The sequence below is a fragment of the Anomaloglossus baeobatrachus genome, chromosome 3, assembly GCF_048569485.1.
Source record: "Anomaloglossus baeobatrachus isolate aAnoBae1 chromosome 3, aAnoBae1.hap1, whole genome shotgun sequence".
Taxonomy (NCBI): Eukaryota; Metazoa; Chordata; class Amphibia; order Anura; family Aromobatidae; genus Anomaloglossus; species Anomaloglossus baeobatrachus.
The window spans coordinates 653929031-653946859 of record NC_134355.1 but is presented as its reverse complement, the minus strand read 5'-3'; the positions used below and the strand labels follow the sequence as shown (position 1 = coordinate 653946859).

General features: G+C 45.7%; 1 protein-coding gene across 3 annotated transcripts in view; it reads left to right on the top strand.

Annotated features, from left to right (window-relative positions):
* The window catches only part of CD2AP (CD2 associated protein), a 119419-nt gene that overhangs the window by 75056 nt on the left and 26534 nt on the right, over window positions 1-17829 (top strand). For all 3 annotated transcript variants that reach the window (XR_012751723.1, XM_075341167.1, XM_075341168.1), the window contains 5 exons: window positions 12143-12336; window positions 12496-12577; window positions 16278-16372; window positions 16564-16662; window positions 16894-16930. Coding sequence is in view for 2 of the 3 variants with exons in the window: in XM_075341167.1 (XP_075197282.1) it covers window positions 12143-12336; window positions 12496-12577; window positions 16278-16372; window positions 16564-16662; window positions 16894-16930 (507 nt within the window). In the remaining variant the exon portion in view is untranslated. The remainder of the gene's footprint in view (window positions 1-12142; window positions 12337-12495; window positions 12578-16277; window positions 16373-16563; window positions 16663-16893; window positions 16931-17829) is intronic.

Below are 17829 nucleotides of genomic sequence, written 5' to 3'. Positions count from 1 at the left end.
TGTTTTTAAAGGATTTCACCAGAGAAGGGTCCAACTAGGCAGCCATTATGAGAAGGATGTTTGTAAAGCTTCACTCAAACCTGACATAAGCCTTCCTGGTACCATTCCTACACTAATCCAGAATTATAGAAGATGGGAGGCTGTATATTATGATCGGAAATCGGGCAAAACTATACCCCCAGAGGATTTAGGACAATTCAGTATGGCTCTTCTAATGTGGGGGTGTTACGTGATCCTATGAACTTGATGTGGACCAATGTTCCTGCAGGGATAATATATATATATATATATATATATATATATATATATATATATATATATATATATATATATATATATATATATATATATATATATATATATATATATATATATATATATATATATATATATATATATATATATATATATATAATATATAATTTGCTTAGGAGTGTGGAAGAGCCGCAACTCCCTTAGGGTTGTCCATGGAAGGATCGAGGACAGTATTATAGCCCCCCCCCCCCCCCCCAAGAATCAGTATACCCTCCACGAATATGGTCAACTGATCTAGAGAAGTGAAAGTGCTTTGTTCTGACCGGAAGTGGGTAGGTACAAGGAGGCAAATGTCATCTTGTTAGAGGCAATACAAACCTTCAACCATAAACAAATGTCACACTCCAACAGTGCAAAGAGGAGAGGTGAGACGAGACCGGAGAAGACGTAGGCAAAGGAAACAAGACAAGTCAGAAAAGTCTGAGCAACCTACAATCTCTGGGTCATTAGGGCAAAGAGGAGAAGCACAGGGCAAAGTCCTGCAGAGAACCACACACCTTGTAATTAGAAGCTACTTCCCCAGTCCAGCCCAGGAAAGCTCCATGGAGGAGGTACAACTATTAATATTGTTAAAGGGGTATTCTCATCACTAAGATCCGATCCCAATATGTAGTAGTTGTAGTAATAATAATATTAGCAAACCCCTCCAATTAGAAATGTAGTATAGTTCTCCTAATTAGCTATGTCACGCACCTCATGTGCAGGGCATTGCAGTTAAGGAATCCATGGTTACGACCACTCATATAGTGACAGTTACTTATGGTTGTAACCAATGATACCTAAGCTGCAATGCCCTGCAGATGAGGTAAGTGACGTGGTTGTATCAGGAGAACTATACTACATCTCTAATTGGAGGTATTTGATAATATTTTTATTATTACACCTACTACATATTGGGAGATGGGAATACCCCTTTAAGTATTCAATTTAGTACGCCTGAAAAATAGAAGTTAAGAAGAAAAAAAAAAAATCAAATACCTCCGGGGTCAGGGAAACATGACCATATATAACCATATTCAGGGCATTCAAAGACCTCCCACGCCACAATCTCCATCCTCTTCTTTTTTTTTTTTTTTTTGTCCCCCCCCCTGAGCACCAAACTAGAGCTATAGACCATCCAAAATGCAGGGTATAACAGTCAGTGCCAAACAGACCAGTCCACTGGGTACTAATAAAAAAGGATTTAGTTTGACTCATTTTAAATTTTCCGGCCTGACAGGTTGAGCCCCTTTACGACCTAGGACATATGTATATGTCCTAGGTCGTCATATCTGTCCCTTATTTCCCGCACATGTCTGCTGATCTTCTCAGCCAACGTGCAGCTAACAGGCGCAGGTGGATCGCCTGTTGACTAGTTATATCGCGTTGTCAAACTCTTAAAGCACAATCTAACGTGCGCCCCTTCCCCCCCTTCGCGGGGATCACGGGGTGCCAGTGTGTTACCATGATAGTGTGAGATCAGCCGATGAGCTCTGTTGCTGCCATGAGTCCACTTTCTTTGCTGGTAGAGCTGCTGGCACTCGCGTGACCACAGCATTTCTCCTGATCGGAGCAGTGCTGATGCTGAAGCATTGCTCTGATCAGGAGAAGCAACCATAGTGTATGGGCATAAAGCTCCCTAGGGGCCTAGAAAAGACAATGAAAATTTTAAAAGTAAGTTTTAAACAATCTGTACCCACCCACCCCCCCAAAAAAAAGAAAAAAAAGGTTCATATCACCCCCCCTTTTGCCCCATTGACAATAAAACAATAAAAAAAACAACAAAATAAGAGGTAGTTGGGAATGGGGAGCAGTTCCAGACCAAGAAATTTTAAGGACGCAAAAAAGTCCTTGTGTTTCTTCAAGTAGAAGGTGAAGCTCTCCTTGTTTGATGGAATTGGTGTCCCCACCTGTAAGATGCGCCAACTTCTCAGATCTTTGCCAGAAGCGGTTGCAGCAGACTCATGTAGGAGGTATGACCAGAAATGTTGGGGAAGAGCCTAATCACTGCGACGTCCATGGATTTAGGGTTACATGACCATGCAGCCTGTATAACACATCTCTTGGGTTGTTGGGGTCTAGAGAGCCCATTCTGGCTCCTTGATGGACTATTTCTATGTCATACGTGCATCTGAGGGTCTCTGTGTGACTTTGTTAAAGAAAGAGGTGATCAACTGCCTAAGGTCCTCCTGACCCACAGTTTCTGGTAGCGCTTTTTATAGGAATATTATTTCTCTCCTCTTTTTTTCTTGATAATCAAGTAGTCAGATTAAGTTTTGTTCTTGAGAGGTGAAAGTCTCATGCGTTCCCTCAAGGGCTTTTATCCGGTCAGTAACATCCGTAGAGACGTTTTACGTAGCCGTTGTCCTGGTGGAAAGCAAGGTAATGTCCTCCTGTAGTGCGTCAATAGCCTACTGGTTCGATGTTTGGATTCTCTGAGCTAAAGAATCGATGTCCTGTTTTGTTGGCTAGACTCTTATCCATTCCCGTAGTGCCTGGAAATCCGAATGAGACTGGGAGAATGGCGCTTCTATGTGGGCGGTCGCATGACTCCGTTGGGTTGTCTGCGAGTTCTTTGACATCCTGGCTCTTCCATATCGACTGGGTTGTGGAGGATCTCCACGGGAAGGAGAGGTGTCCTCCATGAAGGTGACACTCGTGTTCTTGGCAGGGGTCTCTTAGGGTCTCCACACTAGCCGGTTGGTGAGGCATCGGTGTTGTTTAAGCCGATGAGATGCAAGCCACATCTGTAACAGGTGAAAAGAACTGCCCTATAGAGTTTATCTGCAGACCTGTGGAGTGCGAAGCTGATGACTAAGGTCTTATGTCGTCATCTCAGAATTTTCCGGACATCCCTGAAGGCAGGAGTAGAGAAAAGAGTCCTTGTCAGGCATCGGGGTCCATGTAGCACAAGGAGCTTTTATTATCACTCCGTGTACCCAAGTCAAGTAATTATCAGGTCAGGTGTAGTGGGGACCTTAGAGAGTGACACTGGTGGTTTGCCTTATAGGTTAGTGAAAGAGACACGGTCAAGCTTATTATATCCATAGTCTAGGGTCAGCCGCTTTTTTGACATTGCTGCTTTCTTGTAGGTGACTGTAGAGTATTTGAGATGTGACTAGAGCTGGTCCCTGCTAATTTTTTTTAAAAAAAGCCCGGATTAGGTCCAGAATCTGGTACCCATATAAGTCTATGGGAACTAGAATCCGGAGATTAAAAATGTTAGTAGAAGAGAGGGGGGTAGAAGCGCGCGGTGTACTCACCGAAGATCCATCATGGAGGCAAGCTGCTTCCAGGTCACTGTTTTCATTCCGGAGCCGAGCATTAACCCTCATTGAATATTCACTGCTTTCCCCGCCCACCGGCGCGTGTAATTGGTTGCAGTTAGATGCGCCCCCATCCTGAGTGTCAGCTGACTGCAACCAATCACAGGCGACAGAACGGCTGGTGGGTGGAGAAAGCAATGCAAATGTTTGCGGGTCAGTATCGTGGTATAAAAATAAAAGGATAAATAAAACAATCGGCGTAGGGTCCCCGTATTCTGATAACCACACAGATAAAGCCCACGGCTGAAGCCCCCCGCTTTTGGGCTTGATCATGGCTGTGTATCAATAGAAGGCCGGAGTCACACACTTACACGAGTCTCGCATTGCATTATCCGGCTGCCGCACACTCTCCGGACAGGAGCGGGTCGGCTGCATGTAGTTCTATGCAGCTGCATGCTCGTGTCCGGAGAGCGTCAAGCCTTGCCAGGTGATGCGACACAAGTCATTTGCAAGTGTGACTCCGGCCTTACAGTGCGCTCACACGAGCCGTATGAGTGTTGGATCGCATCACTCGACACGGCCGCCTTTTTTTTTTTATTATTTAAATAAACAAAGTGCATCCCCCCCCCCCCTCCGATTTGATGCCCATCCAAGGTAAAGCCCGACAGCTGGGGCTGGTATTCTCAGGCTTGGGAGGTCCAGCTGCCCAGAATTGTTGCATTCATTAGATGCGACAATCCGGAGCTTTACCGTCTCTTTCCGATTGCCCTGGTGCAGTGGCAATCAGGGTAATGAGGGTTTAATGGCAGCGCACAGCAGCTACTAAGTCCTGGATTAATAATGGCAGAATCTATGACACCCCATCACTAATCTAGAAGTGAAATTAAACACACACACACACACACACACACACACACACACACCCGCTGAAGAAATCCTTTATTTGGAATGAAATACAAAAACCACCCTGTTTCACCACTTTATTAACCCCAACACACCCTGCAGGTCTAATGTAATCCACCAGAGATCCCAGGGCGATTCCAGCTCTGCTACGTCTCTGTCACAGCGAGCGGCCATAGAGCATGACTGCCTGCTGTGCGCTCCACGGAAAGTATGAATGAGCCGCGAAGACTGACCGCAGTCAGAAGCGGTCACACAGGCTGGGGGTACGTCTCACTACAACCAATCACAGAGGCCAGGCTGTCCGGTCAGCCGTGCTGAGTGCATATGAATGAGCAATGATTACTGGAGGCCGCGGGAGCAGTTTATAGCTGCGGCGGAGCCTTGGTAAGTATGAAGCGCTCGCTTCATTCTTATTTACTTTTATTTTTCATTTTATTTAATTTTTTTAACTTCTCGAGTGCCGGATCCGGATAAAACAGCCAGAATCTCGGGCCTGGGTCCGGCACCCGGGCAGCTTTGAAACCGCGCGGACTTTTACAGTCCGGAACTGGCCAACTCTAGATGTGAGCGATCACAGGATGGTGCCTCACGTTACATATTATAAGCCCCCTTAGTCTTGTGGGGCGACCAGGCTCCATCACACAGAGTTGAAGGGGTCTTTGAGGTCTTCACCCGTTGGTTTTAAGGAATGTATTGTGCTGGTCACTGATGGCAGTTGTTAAATAAACTTTTTTAAAGTGTTTTTTTTTTTTTTTTTTAAATACATGTTTTAGTCCTTTTAATTTCTAAAAATTGATGGTGGCTCACGTCCAGAGAAAGCCTCCAAAGGCTCAAAATACATTACCAAAGCGCTGAGCTTCTGCCTGAGTGCACAATGGTGAACAGATCCTTAGCGTTTGTACTCTTCTGCACGGGGGCTGAGTACTTCTGCACAGCGTTCTGTGCAATCACAGATCCTCATTAACTTACTTTTAAAGCTTTGCTACAATTTATCATCACAGACCAACACAGAAAGGATTACATTATACAGTAGATGACACAGGATCCACCATTCACAATAGATGTCGCAGCTCACTTCCTCCTCCTGTACAATGACTGATAACACCTCTATTTACAATAGATAACACAGGATCCACCATTCACAATATATGCCACAGCTCACATCCTCCCCTTCCTGTACAATGACTGATACATTTATATACAGTAGATGACACAGGATCCACCATTCACAATGTGATGTTACAGCTCACCTCCTCCTGTACAATGACTGATAACATCTCTATATACAGTAGATAACTCAGGATCCACCATTCACAATAGGTGGTCACAGCTCACCTCCTCCCCTCCTGTACAATGATACCTCTAAATAAAAAATAAAAAAAAATCTTTATTTTTATATAGCGCTAACCTACTCTGCAGCGCTTTACATACATCAGGAACGCTGTCCCCATTGGGGCTCACAATCTAAATTCCCTTTCATTAGGTCTTTGGAGTGTGGGAGGAAAATGGAGAACCTGGAGGAAACCCACGCAAACACGGGGAGAACATACAAACTCCTTGCAGATGTTGTCCTTGGTGGGATTCGAACCCAGGACCCCAGTGCTGCAAGACTGTAGTGCTAACCACTGAGCCACCATGCCGCCCTCTAAATACAGTAGATAACACAGGATCCACCCTTCACAATACATAATGTCACAGCTCACCTTCTCCTGTACAATGACTGATACATCTATATACAGCAGATAACTCAGGGTCCACCATTCACAATACATAATGTCACAGCTCACCTCCTCCTGTACAATGACTGATACATCTATATACAGCAGATAACTCAGGGTCCACCATTCACAATACATAATGTCACAGCTCACCTCCTCCTGTACAATGACTGATACATCTATATACAGCAGATAACTCAGGGTCCACCATTCACAATACGTAATGTCACAGCTCACCTCCTCCTCCTCCTCCTGTACAATGACTGATACATCTATATACAGTAGATAATTCAGGATCCACCATTCGCAATAGTTGATGTCACAGCTCACCTCCTCCTCCTGTGCAATGACTGATAACACCTCTATAAACAATAGATAGCACGGGGGGCTGGAGTAAAATTTGTGGTCCCGTCCCAGTTCCGCCCAGTGTTGGAGCTGGTGAAATCACCAAAACTCTCTGCTCATTTTTGTGCGGAGAGTTTTGTTGAGTATTCTGGGGGTAAAGCCTTGATGGATCGGGGCAATGAGTGTGACCGGTGCACCTCAGCTTCTATCCATGCGGCTGATAAATAGGGCTGGATGTGTGAGTCTTGTATTGTGCCCAGTGGCCAATGTGACCACTCTTCCTGCCGCGGACTCCAAGGATCGCTGCCCATGTACACGTGTGCGGTACTGCTATAGTGTTACAGATTTCCAGAGAAAAAAGGGTGTGCGGGACAAATAAATAAATATCAGACTGGTGCTGTAATGAATGCGGGGTCCTGTCCTCATAATCACTGAACCCAAACTGGATGGCCTCGTGCGGCATTACTTCTCTGCCATAGACTGTGATCAGCCGTGGACCTCTCCCCCCATCCTGACTCTCTGTGGTTGCTTCATCCTCCCTTGTTTTTAGTCTTCATGTCAGAGTGCGGGTTTAACCTTTTACATGGTACGCTGTGAACGCGAAATATTAACCTCAGGCCATGATGTGCCTGTAGCAGTAAAGCTGATCTCAGGCAGGCGGGGCTCGGCCAGTGCACGTGGCCGGAAAGAACTACCATGTCGTCACTGCATGTGTTTTGAATCAAGCTGGAAGCATATGTTGTCCTCTGCCAAATATCTGGCCAGTCAGGCAGCACAAGAGCTGTGGGCACCGTCTGCTGCTGTCTGCACCTCCAATCATCCGCACTGCCCACAGCATTCTGCACTCTGCCATCTGCACCAGCTGCCATCAGTAATCTGCTGTTTGCACCCCAACTGCGTCTTCACCTCCCACCATCAGCACCGCAATCTCCCATCTGCACCGCCCACCATCAACACTCTGCCCTCTGCGTCTCCCTCTGCCCTCTGCGCCTCCCTCTGCCCTCTGCGCCTCCCTCTGCGTCTCCCTCTGCCCTCTGCACCTCCCTCTGCCCTCTGCGCCTCCCTCTGCCCTCTGCGCCTCCCTCTGCCCTCTGCGCCTCCCTCTGCCACCTGCGCCTCACTCGGCGCCTCCCTCTGCCCTCTGTGTCTCCTTCTGCCCTCTGCACCTCCCTCTGCCTTCTGTGCCTCCCTCTGCACCTCCCTCTGTGTCTCCCTCTGCCGTCTGCGCCTCCCTCTGCCGTCTGCGCCTCCCTCTGCCGTCTGCGCCTCCCTCTGCCGTCTGCGCCTCCCTCTGCCGTCTGCGCCTCACTCGGCGCCTCCCTCTGCCCTCTGTGTCTCCCTCTGCCCTCTGCACCTCCCTCTGCACCTCCCTCTGCCGTCTGTGCCTCCCTCTGCCGTCTGCGCCTCCCTCTGCCGTCTGCGTCTCCCTCTGCGCCTCCCTCTGCCATCTGTGCCTCACTCTTCACCTACCTGTGTCTCCCTCTGCCGTCTGTGCCTCCCTCTGCCGTCTGCGCCTCCCTCTGCCGTCTGCCCCTCCCTCTGCGCCTCCCTCTGCCCCTCCCTCTGCACCTCCCTCTGCCCCTCCCTCTGCCGTCTGCGCCTCCCTCTGCCGTCTGCCCCTCCCTCTGCGCCTCCCTCTGCCCCTCCCTCTGCGCCTCCCTCTGCGCCTCCCTCTGCTGTCTGCCCCTCCCTCTGCCCCTCCCTCTGCTGTCTGCCCCTCCCTCTGCCACTCCCTCTGCCCCTCCCTCTGCCGTCCTGGCATAGTGTGTGCTAGGATCACTCATTGCAGTAACTTCCAATTGTTTTCTGCACGTCCGGCTGATACTTTTGAATGACTCCGTCCATTATATTATTTGATGTACTGGGAAAAAGTAAAAAAAAAAACAAAAAAAAAACATAATTCCATAATGGTGTTTTAGATTTAGCTTTGGAAACTTTTAATATTCAGTAAAATTGAGCTGGCAACTTGAGTATACAGATCAGTACAATTACAGCCATACAGAACATGCATTGCTTTATACCAGTTTAATAATAAAAAAAAAAAAAAAAAAAATGAAAAATCTGAAATTTGTAATTTAAAAAAAAAGAAAAAAAAAGAAATAATTTTGTCACCATTTTGCAAGGCCTGTAATTAAATTTTTCAGCTGATGGGGCTGTACGAGAAGCTGTTTTCTTTTATCCTCTGCGCTGATGTTTTTATTGATACATTTTGGGGTAGATACAACATTTAGATCACTTAGTGAATTTTTTCCTCTTATTTTTTTTTTTTTTTTTTTTTTTTATATATAGCAGCGAAAAATGTGAAATTCCATTTTTTTTTTTTTTTCTTCTTCCCTTCATCACAGCATTTACAGATTAGACAAATTTCACATTGTGATAGTTCAGACTTTTACTTGTGGAGATACCGCATATGTGTAGTTTGGTTTTGTGAGGGGAAAAAGTGGGGAATTAATTTTTTCGATATTTCATTTTTTTTTCTATCTATTCAAAATATTTTTATTTTTTTATAATTTTTACTGAATTTTGTGGGTTCTTTATGGGACTCGAGGTTTCTATGGAACGATTGCTTGCACTATAAAGGGCCGGGAATTGCAGTCTCCTGTGAGCGCCCGCCACAGGCTGGTCTTCCTAGGAGTACCGTCATGGTGGGCATGGCAGTCTTCGGCAAACCCCCAGCTGTCATGGGAATCAATCGGCACCCTCGGATTTTGGGAGGGGCTATTAGGGACTAAAACAGTGCCACCCTCTAGGGCCACACGCTGTATAGTCCACTGTCACAGGCATTTAACAGGTTAATTGTTGCAGATAGAGCTCAGTTGTTAGACAGGTGCTGGCTGAATAACACAGCCATCATCTGCAGGGGAAGGTACGCTTTCGGCTCCTGAGCCTGCATCAAAGAAAGTACGCTCTCGGCTTCTGAGCCCGCATCAAAGAAGGTGTGCTCTCTGCTCCTGAGCCCGCATCAAAGAAGGTACGCTCTCTGCTCCTGAGCCCGCATCAAAGAAGGTACGCTCTCTGCTCCTGAGCCCGCATCAAAGAAGGTACGCTCTCGGCTCCTGAGCCCGCATCAAAGAAGGTACGCTCTCGGCTCCTGAGCCCGCATCAAAGAAGGTACGCTCTCGGCTCCTGAGCCCGCATCAAAGAAGGTACGCTCTCGGCTCCTGAGCCCGCATCAAAGAAGGTACGCTCTCGGCTCCTGAGCCCGCATCAAAGAAGGTACGCTCTCGGCTCCTGAGCCCGCATCAAAGAAGGTACGCTCTCGGCTCCTGAGCCCGCATCAAAGAAGGTACGCTCTCGGCTCCTGAGCCCGCATCAAAGAAGGTACGCTCTCGGCTCCTGAGCCCGCATCAAAGAAGGTACGCTCTCGGCTCCTGAGCCCGCATCAAAGAAGGTACGCTCTCGGCTTCTGAGCCCGCATCAAAGAAGGTGTGCTCTCTGCTCCTGAGCCCGCATCAAAGAAGGTACGCTCTCTGCTCCTGAGCCCGCATCAAAGAAGGTACGCTCTCTGCTCCTGAGCCCGCATCAAAGAAGGTACGCTCTCGGCTCCTGAGCCCGCATCAAAGAAGGTACGCTCTCGGCTCCTGAGCCCGCATCAAAGAAGGTACGCTCTCGGCTCCTGAGCCCGCATCAAAGAAGGTACGCTCTCGGCTCCTGAGCCCGCATCAAAGAAGGTACGCTCTCGGCTCCTGAGCCCGCATCAAAGAAGGTACGCTCTCGGCTCCTGAGCCCGCATCAAAGAAGGTACGCTCTCGGCTCCTGAGCCCGCATCAAAGAAGGTACGCTCTCGGCTCCTGAGCCCGCATCAAAGAAGGTACGCTCTCGGCTCCTGAGCCCGCATCAAAGAAGGTACGCTCTCGGCTCCTGAGCCCGCATCAAAGAAGGTACGCTCTCGGCTCCTGAGCCCGCATCAAAGAAGGTACGCTCTCGGCTCCTGAGCCCGCATCAAAGAAGGTACGCTCTCGGCTCCTGAGCCCGCATCAAAGAAGGTACGCTCTCGGCTCCTGAGCCCGCATCAAAGAAGGTACGCTCTCGGCTCCTGAGCCCGCATCAAAGAAGGTACGCTCTCGGCTCCTGAGCCCGCATCAAAGAAGGTACGCTCTCGGCTCCTGAGCCCGCATCAAAGAAGGTACGCTCTCGGCTCCTGAGCCCGCATCAAAGAAGGTACGCTCTCGGCTCCTGAGCCCGCATCAAAGAAGGTACGCTCTCGGCTCCTGAGCCCGCATCAAAGAAGGTGACCTGACACATGACGGATATTTTTTTAAGAATCTGCAGAGATATGGGCACTTTTTATCTGGTGCTAATCTTTATACCAGTGGGTAATCATTCGTGGTCCGGCTTGAATGGTGGGAATCCTTTATGGCCGCTTTCATACCCATCAGGAGATGTCAGACGACCGCAGGGTGACCACAGACGATGGTGGTCTGGAGCAGTCTGCCATCATGTGGCCATCATGCACCAGTTTGCTGTAACGCCTCGTGTCTGTGGGGTTCGTGGCCGATCCTCATGGCTGCACCTTTACCTTCTGTCATCCAATATCTCTACTCCTCGAAAGCGAGGATGATTTAGGCGGGAGAGTAAATGCCCGGACAGGCATCGCCGGTGTATGGCCGCCAGCACTTAGCAGTGATTTTGGAGCAATGCGCCATATGCTGCGCTCGGTGAAACACACGGGCAGCAGACTGTAGCGTATGCCGGGAGCTTATGGCACCGCCGTCCTGTGAATGCACCGGCCGCCGCCTGCTTTTATGTAATCAGGATTAAATCAACGGGCTGCGATTTATAGACTTATTACAAAGATTTATAAGAAAGGGGGATTATGTGTATACTCCGAATAATGCATTACTCGCCCCGCCGGCTCCTCGTACAACAGATGGCGCTTCTTGCACTTTTCTGGATTATTGGCCAATAGAAGCAATATGTTCTCTCCATATATAAACTGGTGATGTGAACAGTCAGGGGACGGGCGGCCGCAGCCATCCGGGGAGTTACACCATCATTACATGTTCATTCCTCCATTTATCTGCTGCTGGAGGGACACAGATATCTGGCCAATGTCTGACCAACGCGAAATCTCCTCCGACATTCCCAATTATTCAGTCATATTGGGACGTGTCAAGCAATGCTGTTGTAAGAGATCTCTGCTTGCAGACATTGAATAGAAACCTTCAGAGGATGACTGCGCCATGTTCCAGTGACACGTCGCGTTGTTAGAGCTCGTGTGTTGTGACCCGGGAAGTCTTTTTGACTGCGGCCATGCTAGGTGGGGCAGGTTTGCGGCCCTGTGGGTGGCTCAGGTTGCGGCCCTGTGGGCGGGGGGAGGCTTTGGCCCTGTGGGCGGGGGGGGGGGGAGGCTGCGGGGCGGGGTGGGAAGAGGCTGCGGCCCTGTGGGCGGGGGGGGGGCAGGCTGCGGCCCTGTGGGCGGGGGGGGAGGCTGCGACCCTGTGGGCGGGGGGGGAGGCTGCGACCCTGTGGGCGGGGGGGGGGAGGCTGCGGCCATGCTATGCGGCCATGCTACTAGGTGGAGCAGGTTGCGGCCCTGCGGGTGGCTCAGGTTGCGGCCCTGCGGGCGGCACAGACTGTAAATATTCATGTGCACCCTGTCGTTTTGTTTTGCAGAGCCAGCGTCTGCCACTGTCGCCTCCCCAGCGTCTCCGTTATTTCCGGCTAGTAATTCAGAAGTGCCTCCTATGTCTGTGGCGCAGCCAAAGAAAGTCATGGGAGTCGGATTTGGAGACATTTTCAAGGAAGGGTCCGTGAAGCTCAAGACGCGGATACACAACTCCGAAGTGGACGTGAAAAAGCCTGAGAAGGTGAGCGGGGCTGGAAATAGCGGGATTTAGTGAAGCGCCCTCCGGGGGTGACGCATGGTCTGCCCCTCATACAATGCTTAGCGGCTGTGCTGATCCATCTCATTGATATTGCCTCATGTAGCCCTGCAAGTATCTTTTTTTTTTATTTATTTTTTGCAGCCATCACCAACTCCTCCAACAAAAGTCGCTCGAACGCCAAGTTCAGATATCCCACGGACGGAGACGGACAGCAAACCTAAAGGTGGGTTATTGGTAATACTGGAGTCATAGCCATCAATATCATCAGTGCCCGGGTCGGAGCTATGACCGGACCGCCACCGATGGGTGTATTCTCCCTTTTGTACAGAGCGTGTGTGCATTCCCCCCCCCCTCCATATTTTTTTAATCCTACTGTACATAGCAGTGCATCAGCACTTCTATGTATAATGAAAATCACGGTCATAACGCTGGTCTTCACAGGAGATCATCATAACAAGCATGGGGGTCCTCAGCAGACCCCTGGCTGTCATGGCAACCCAACGGCGCCCTACGTTCGCGGCATGGAGTGATGCGCCCCACTTGCTTTCATGAAGTAAAGGTCGCTGGCAGAGATTGACAGTGGTTTTTAACGAGCGAACAGCCATGTCTGAAGTGTCACTCCACCTGCGGCTGTTAGAGGCAGATGATGGCTGAATAATTCAGCCATCATCTGCCGGGAAACATGCAGGTGCGACCTCGCATCAGTCAACCCAGAACCGTTTTTGGAGGGTTTTTTTGCTTGTCCAATCCCTCAGCCTACCATTAGGGAAAGTCAAGGAATTTTTTTTTCTACAGCTTGAGAAACCTCGCGGATCATAGACCAGTCTATTGAGGTATCAGTAACCCCTTTTAGTTCCTGTAATACCCGCTGTTATGTGGCAGCCGTACATACAAGCCACCATCATCTCACAATGGTAGGAGGGGAGACTGAATCTCCCGCAGCTGCGTCCTTGCTCGGATTATCACACCGGGGGGAATATGGCTCTGCTGGTTATTGCCTCAAACAGAAGTGTCACTCAGGTATTCAGCTCTGATAGGACAAGGAAATCTGACATTGTGTATTTACACAACACGGCCGTCCTAAACTAGAGCTGGAGGGGAACTCTGCAACTGAAGAAAAGCATCTGTACTGAAGGCTTATTATAGAAAAAGCTTCCGTCTAAGTGATGAGAAATGTGCATATAAGAATACTATAATACTGCCCCCTATGCACAAGAATATAACTACTATAATACTGCCCCCTATGTACAAGAATATAACTACTATAATACTGCCCCCTATGTACAATAATATAACTACTATAATACTGCCTCTATGTACAAGAATATAACTACTATAATACTGCCTCTATGTACAAGACTTTAACTACTATAATACTGCCTCTATGTACAAGAATATAACTGCTATAATACTGCTCCTATGTACAAGAATATAACTACTATAATACTGCCCCCATGTGCAAGAATATAACTACTATAATACTGCCCCCTATGTACAAGAATATAACTACTATAATACTGCTCCTATGTACAAGAATATTACTACTATAATACTGCCCCTATGTACCAGAATAGAACTACTATAATACTGCTCCATGTACAAGAATATTACTACTATAATACTGCCCCTATGTACAAGAATATAACTACTATAATACTGCCCCTATGTACAAGAATATAACTACTATAATACTGCCTCTATGTACAAGAATATAACTGCTATAATACTGCTCCTATGTACAAGAATATAACTGCTATAATACTGCTCCTATGTACAAGAATATAACTACTATAATACTGCTCCTATGTACAAGAATATAATTACTATAATACTGCCCCCTATGTACAAGAATATAACTACTATAATACTGCCCCTATGTACAAGAATATAACTACTATAATACTGCCCCTATGTACAAGAATATAACTGCTATAATACTGCTCCTATGTACAAGAATATAACTACTATAATACTGCTCCTATGTACAAGAATATAACTACTATAATACTGCCCCCTATGTACAAGAATATAACTACTATAATACTGCCCCTATGTACAAGAATATAACTACTATAATACTGCCCCCTATGTACAGGAATATAACTACTATAATACTGCCCCCTATGTACAAGAATATAACTACTATAATACTGCCCCCTATGTACAATAATATAACTACTATAATACTGCTCCTATGTACAAGAATATAACTACTATAATACTGCCCCTATGTACAAGAATATAACTACTATAATACTGCTCCTATGTACAAGAATATAACTACTATAATACTGCCCCCTATGTACAGGAATATAACTACTATAATACTGCCCCCTATGTACAATAATATAACTACTATAATACTGCTCCTATGTACAGGAATATAACTACTATAATGCTGCCCCCTATGTACAAGAATATAACTACTATAATACTGCCCCCTATGTACAAGAATATAACTACTATAATACTGCCCCTATGTACAAGAATATAACTACTATAATACTGCCCCCTATGTACAGGAATATAACTACTATAATACTGCCCCCTATGTACAAGAATATAACTACTATAATACTGCCCCTATGTACAATAATATAACTACTATAATACTGCTCCTATGTACAAGAATATAACTACTATAATACTGCCCCTATGTACAAGAATATAACTACTATAATACTGCTCCTATGTACAAGAATATAACTACTATAATACTGCCCCTATGTACAAGAATATAACTACTATAATACTGCTCCTATGTACAAGAATATAACTACTATAATACTGCTCCTATGTACAAGAATATAACTACTATAATACTGCCCCTATGTACAAGAATATAACTACTATAATACTGCCCCTATGTACAAGAATATAACTACTATAATACTGCCCCCTATGTACAGGAATATAACTACTATAATACTGCCCCCTATGTACAAGAATATAACTACTATAATACTGCCCCCTATGTACAAGAATATAACTACTATAATACTGCCCCCTATGTACAATAATATAACTACTATAATACTGCTCCTATGTACAAGAATATAACTACTATAATACTGCCCCCTATGTACAAGAATATAACTACTATAATACTGCCCCTATGTACAAGAATATAACTACTATAATGCTGCCCCTATGTACAAGAATATAACTACTATAATACTGCCCCCTATGTACAAGAATATAACTACTATAATACTGCCCCCTATGTACAAGAATATAACTACTATAATACTGCCCCCTATGTACAATAATATAACTACTATAATACTGCTCCTATGTACAAGAATATAACTACTATAATACTGCCCCTATGTACAAGAATATAACTACTATAATACTGCCCCTATGTACAAGAATATAACTACTATAATACTGCCCCTATGTACAAGAATATAACTACTATAATACTGCCCCCTATGTACAGGAATATAACTACTATAATACTGCCCCCTATGTACAAGAATATAACTACTATAATACTGCCCCCTATGTACAAGAATATAACTACTATAATACTGCCCCCTATGTACAATAATATAACTACTATAATACTGCTCCTATGTACAAGAATATAACTACTATAATACTGCCCCTATGTACAAGAATATAACTACTATAATACTGCCCCTATGTACAAGAATATAACTACTATAATACTGCTCCTATGTACAAGAATATAACTACTATAATACTGCCCCTATGTACAAGAATATAACTACTATAATACTGCTCCTATGTACAAGAATATAACTACTATAATACTGCCCCTATGTACAAGAATATAACTACTATAATACTGCTCCTATGTACAAGAATATAACTACTATAATACTGCTCCTATGTACAAGAATATAACTACTGATGCAGTTTTATCCTTTTCATTACAATTATTGTTATTTTCACAGCCAAAGAGCTGTGCCGGGCGCTGTATAGCTATGACGGTTGCAGTGAAGATGAGCTGAGCTTCAAAGAAGGAGACCTCATCCACCTAATGAGTAAGGTAAGGGTCTGATCCTTTGTTGCGTGCCCGGTTATAGCGGGTCGAGGAGCCGTGATCTGCTCCAGATGTTCCTCATATCCTGAGCGTATACACTTAGTTTACGGATGGACTATATAGCAATAAGTGGAGGGTGTATTTTGGGGGAGGGGAGCAGGAGTGAAGCTCACCGTTATTGCGTGTTGTGTCCTCAGGACGGAGGAGATCCCGGCTGGTGGAGAGGAGAGCTCAACGGGAAGGAAGGAGTCTTTCCTGACAACTTTGCTGCTATAATCCAAGATACTGAAAAGGAAGTGAGTGCACCCGTGCTACTTTTCTCCTTATTATATTATCAGGTTAAAGCCACACTTGCTACGGTATTATAGCACTGTTTGCAGTTCCCAGGCTGGACACTAGGGGGCGATGTTTGTAATGCTTTTTTGATATTACTTGCCCCTGTCCGTTGCTTTGTGCTACTTGTGGTTCTCGCATTTACAGCCGTCTCCTGTACTCCATACTTACGGGGGATTCTTATTTTCTTGCAGAAGCCAAAGAAGCCACCGCCTCCTATAAAAAGTCCGGGTATGTTGGTTTTTGGATATGCTCATTGTTAAGTGCTGAGTAAATGAAGATGAGATGGCCGCAGGGTCCACCCCAGGGCGCTATAGTACTATCTGTGAATGCATCAGATATTTCTGGGCACCACCAGGAGGTGGTACTGTCTGTATTTATATAATTTACAGGAAAGCAGTACTATATGTGCTCACATCCTTTCACGGAGAGCACTATTATCTGAACCTTCGTCATTTACATGATGTGATGGGTGAAGGACAATCATAATTTACAAGGCAAGACTCAGATCAAGTATTGTTCAACATGGCTAAAATAAAGGAAAAAATAAACTTAAATTGCAAGAGACCGAGAACAAGTACTATCTGTACCTACATAATTTACAAGGAAAGACTCAGAGCAAGTATTGTTCAACATGGCTAAAATAAAGGGAAAAGCACAAACTTACATTGCAAGAGACCGAGAACAAGTACTATCTGTACCTACATAATTTACAAGATAAAATGAGAAAAAAGGAGTGTCCATATTGACATAATTTACAAGGAGAAAAGCCTAAAAAGTACTATCTGTACTCCATTGACATGGAGGGAAAGGAAACAAGTACTTTCCTTTTCTACGTAACTTACAAGTAGATACCAAGAACAAGTATTGTCTGTGCTGATGTAATTTAGAAGAATAATCAGCAAAAGAGTACTACCAAGAAGGAGTACTTACAAGAAGAAACAAGTACTGCCTGTACCTACATAATTTTTAGGGAGAAACGGAGAACTGTCTTTACCTAGATTATTTACAAGGAGAGACCAAGAACAAATACTCTCTGTACCTATATAATTTACAAGGAGAGAAAAGAAACAAGTACTGTCTGTACCTACATAATTTACAGCGAGAAACTGAGAACAAGTACTGTCTTT